The sequence below is a fragment of the Tupaia chinensis genome, unplaced genomic scaffold (assembly GCF_000334495.1).
Source record: "Tupaia chinensis unplaced genomic scaffold, TupChi_1.0 Scaffold000582_1, whole genome shotgun sequence".
Taxonomy (NCBI): domain Eukaryota; kingdom Metazoa; phylum Chordata; class Mammalia; order Scandentia; family Tupaiidae; genus Tupaia; species Tupaia belangeri.
In genome coordinates, this window is record NW_006160098.1 from 375,917 (window position 1) to 379,024 (window position 3,108).

Sequence of the window (3,108 nt, forward strand, 5' to 3'; positions counted from 1 at the left end):
CCTGCTGTCTGGGAGAAAGATTACTGTAGGCAAAATAACAAAACATCGGAACATTCATTCTTCTGGTTCCCATGTCCTGCACCCACGAGAGCCCCGCGTGCAGTAAGCCCTAACTAAAAATTCATCCGATTCAATCATTCTAATCCATGTTTGCTACATTTTAATTAAAACCTATCTACTGCTAATCAAATCCTTCATGAATTAAAAATGCTAGAAAAACACCTTGGCTTTAGAAACCTGACCAAAAAAAATAGATGAAAAATGATAGATACAATAAATTTGACCATGAAGTTGATGCTTGTCTATTTAAGGATGTCAAACTCTGAGCTCAGATACCACTTCTATTCTGTTTATCATTTTTTTTTCACCTATCATGGAAGTAGCAGGCAGTAGGCATGCTATAAATATTAATAGGTGACTGTAAAGATGGCATTTGTGTTAGCATTTTAATGCCATAGTACTAACTATACATAATGCTACCTCATTCTTTCTGAGCACGTGGTTAACACATTCTTACAGTACAGTGAAACCCTCTGGTACCCCAAATCAGAGTCTAAAGTATCATTAATGATAACAATCCCAGAAATAAAAAAGTAAAAATGCAAAGCCTTAATTATGCATATAAGTTAAAAAATGCACTGTGACATAAATATCGAATCAGCGATGGTTTGCTGTCTATAGCGGATGATAACCTTCATGAAGGAGAAAGAAGCACAGATCCAGAGAAGTGATTACTCTTGTCATGAGCAACAGAAGTCATCAGAAAGAAGGCTGATTTAGCTCTATTTTCACAATTATGACATGTATGTTGTACAAATAATCTTGCCCTAGTATAGAGCTTAAACATTCTGAATCAGTATAATTAAGGGATTTTTTTTTAAAGCAAATGATAAGAAATCAAGAAAAAGGTAATTTGTTAGAGAAACTCCAACTTCCTCATGTTCTGGCCCATATACCTAGCCACTTCTTCCGGCTCTTTGGCTCAATCATCCTCCTCGTCCTGACTTTTAAATGTTGGAGGCCCGAAGATTGGGCTCAATCTTTAAACTCTCTTTACCATCCAAACACTTTCTTCTAGAATAACCCATCCAGTTCCCTGGCCAAATAACATCTACCTCCAGGTAGAACTTCTTCACTTCATTATAGACTTGCATACACAACTGCCTACTCACAAGCTCCGCTTTGCTACAGACTTCCAAGTTATATTTCCACAACCAAATTCTTGATTCACTGCCCCAAACTCACTAATATCCTACTTTTATTCTCCATGTATTTGTCATCTCAAAAATCAGCTCCATCACTCATGCAATCACTCAGGCCACAAACTTCAGATCATCCTTCGTTCTCTTATACTCCCCAAGTGCAGTCCATGCTTCATGAGGACTGAGACCTTGTCAGTTTTTTCACCAGTGTATCCTCAATACCTATAACAGTCTTTAATAATAACCAAAAACCTAAATAAATTCAGGACCAGCAAATGGCATAATGGTTACATTGCTGGACTCCCACTTGGTTGACCACAGTTCGAGTCCCAGACTGGGTGGCTTGAAATTCACAAAGGGTGTGTGTATACGTGTGCCCAAAATTCCAAGAGGAGAAGGAGAAGAAGGGATTGTGGTGTAGCCATTCTTCCGGGGGGGGGGGGGGGGGGTTTTTTTTTTGCCTTTACTCTTGAGAGGAGAGTAGAGAAGAAGGGATCGCCGTTCTCGGGGGGGGGGGGGAGGGATTTCTCATTTTCTCTACCCACCCCCTTGCCCTGTGAGTACACACAACCTACAGCAAAAATCTCTCATAAAAAAAAGTAAATTCAAGAAATCAAGTTTTATGCATGATCCACATGTATACATAATTCAGTATATTATTTATATCTATCTTATACTTACACTGAAAACATGGTCATAATTACTGAACTGCTTTCCAAATACTTAAATATGAGTTTCTCGAAGGAATCTATGCCTGCAGAAGACTACTGTATAATAATTGATCACAATGAGTTTGTCATAAAAAAATAATTAAATTTTATTGGTGTACTCTTTCTACAAAGAAAGCTCAAATATAGTTGATATATATGATCCCGAAATTTTCCAAGAGGTTTTAATTTAATGGTTTCTCCTGTAAGAGGACAGCCTAAAATATGCTAGCTGACTCCTAAGTTGTTCAGTTGGGTGAAAAGCAAGGTACTTACCTCCCTTTTTCTACCAAGAGTAAGACATCCAATTTTTCTCCATTTTGAACCATTGTGCTAATCGCTGGAGGAAGAAAAGCATAAAGGTATTTTTTTTTAAATAGTATACTGAGGCAAGCTGGTGGCATAGTGGTTAAGGTGCTGGACTCTCACATGGCTGACCATGGTTTGAGTCCTGGAGTTAGTGGCTTCAAAATCACACTGGGTACATGTGCTCAAAGTCTGAGGAGAGGGGATTTTGACATGGCCATGCAACTTGGGGGTGGTGGGGCGATTTCTCACTATCCATCTCACTGTCTATGTTTCTTTCCTTTCCAGTGAGCACAGACATCCTATTGCAAAAACCTCCCAAAAAAATTACACTAACAATCCATGAAGACACAATTAGTGGTACTTCTCTGTCATAACTTTTAAAGTGAATCATAATTTTATAATAAAGCTACTACTCCATATACAATAAGGAATTGTTTTCCATAGAACAGAAGGGAGGGGAAAAAACAGAAAACATCTTACTTAGCTCTTGCAGTCTTCTTAAATGCATTCTATCTTCCTGGGTTTCTTGCATTTGAAGGCAAAAACGCAAACTAGATTTGTCCATAGCAAACCAGCCTTTTCTCCACTGATCCAGAGCATGGCAATCCTTATAGAAGAGTTGACCAATCAAATCATAGTCAGCTTCTGTTAGGTTTTCAGCAACAAAGGGAACAAAATGCTGTTAAAACAAATACAGAAAAGTAATAAAGACAGTGGAAATGGGAAATGACGTCCTTAGGTACAGACAAAAGGGAAGGTGAAAAAAGTATCTTAGTTTTCTATTTTAAAGCTTCTGTTTTCTATTTTAAAGATTCAAAACTTAAATATATAAATTTATATTTAAATTTAATATTGAATTTAATATATATATATATGTGTGTGTATATATA

General features: G+C 37.2%; 1 protein-coding gene across 1 annotated transcript in view; it reads right to left on the reverse strand.

Moving 5' to 3' along the window:
• Window positions 1–3,108, reverse strand: part of ARAP2 (ArfGAP with RhoGAP domain, ankyrin repeat and PH domain 2) — a 188,304-nt gene that overhangs the window by 70,714 nt on the left and 114,482 nt on the right. Inside the window, exons 18-19 of the mRNA XM_006158365.3 lie at window positions 2,699–2,897; window positions 2,186–2,249 (exon numbers count right to left, since the gene is read on the reverse strand). Of these exons, the coding sequence (XP_006158427.1) occupies window positions 2,186–2,249; window positions 2,699–2,897 (263 nt within the window). The remainder of the gene's footprint in view (window positions 1–2,185; window positions 2,250–2,698; window positions 2,898–3,108) is intronic.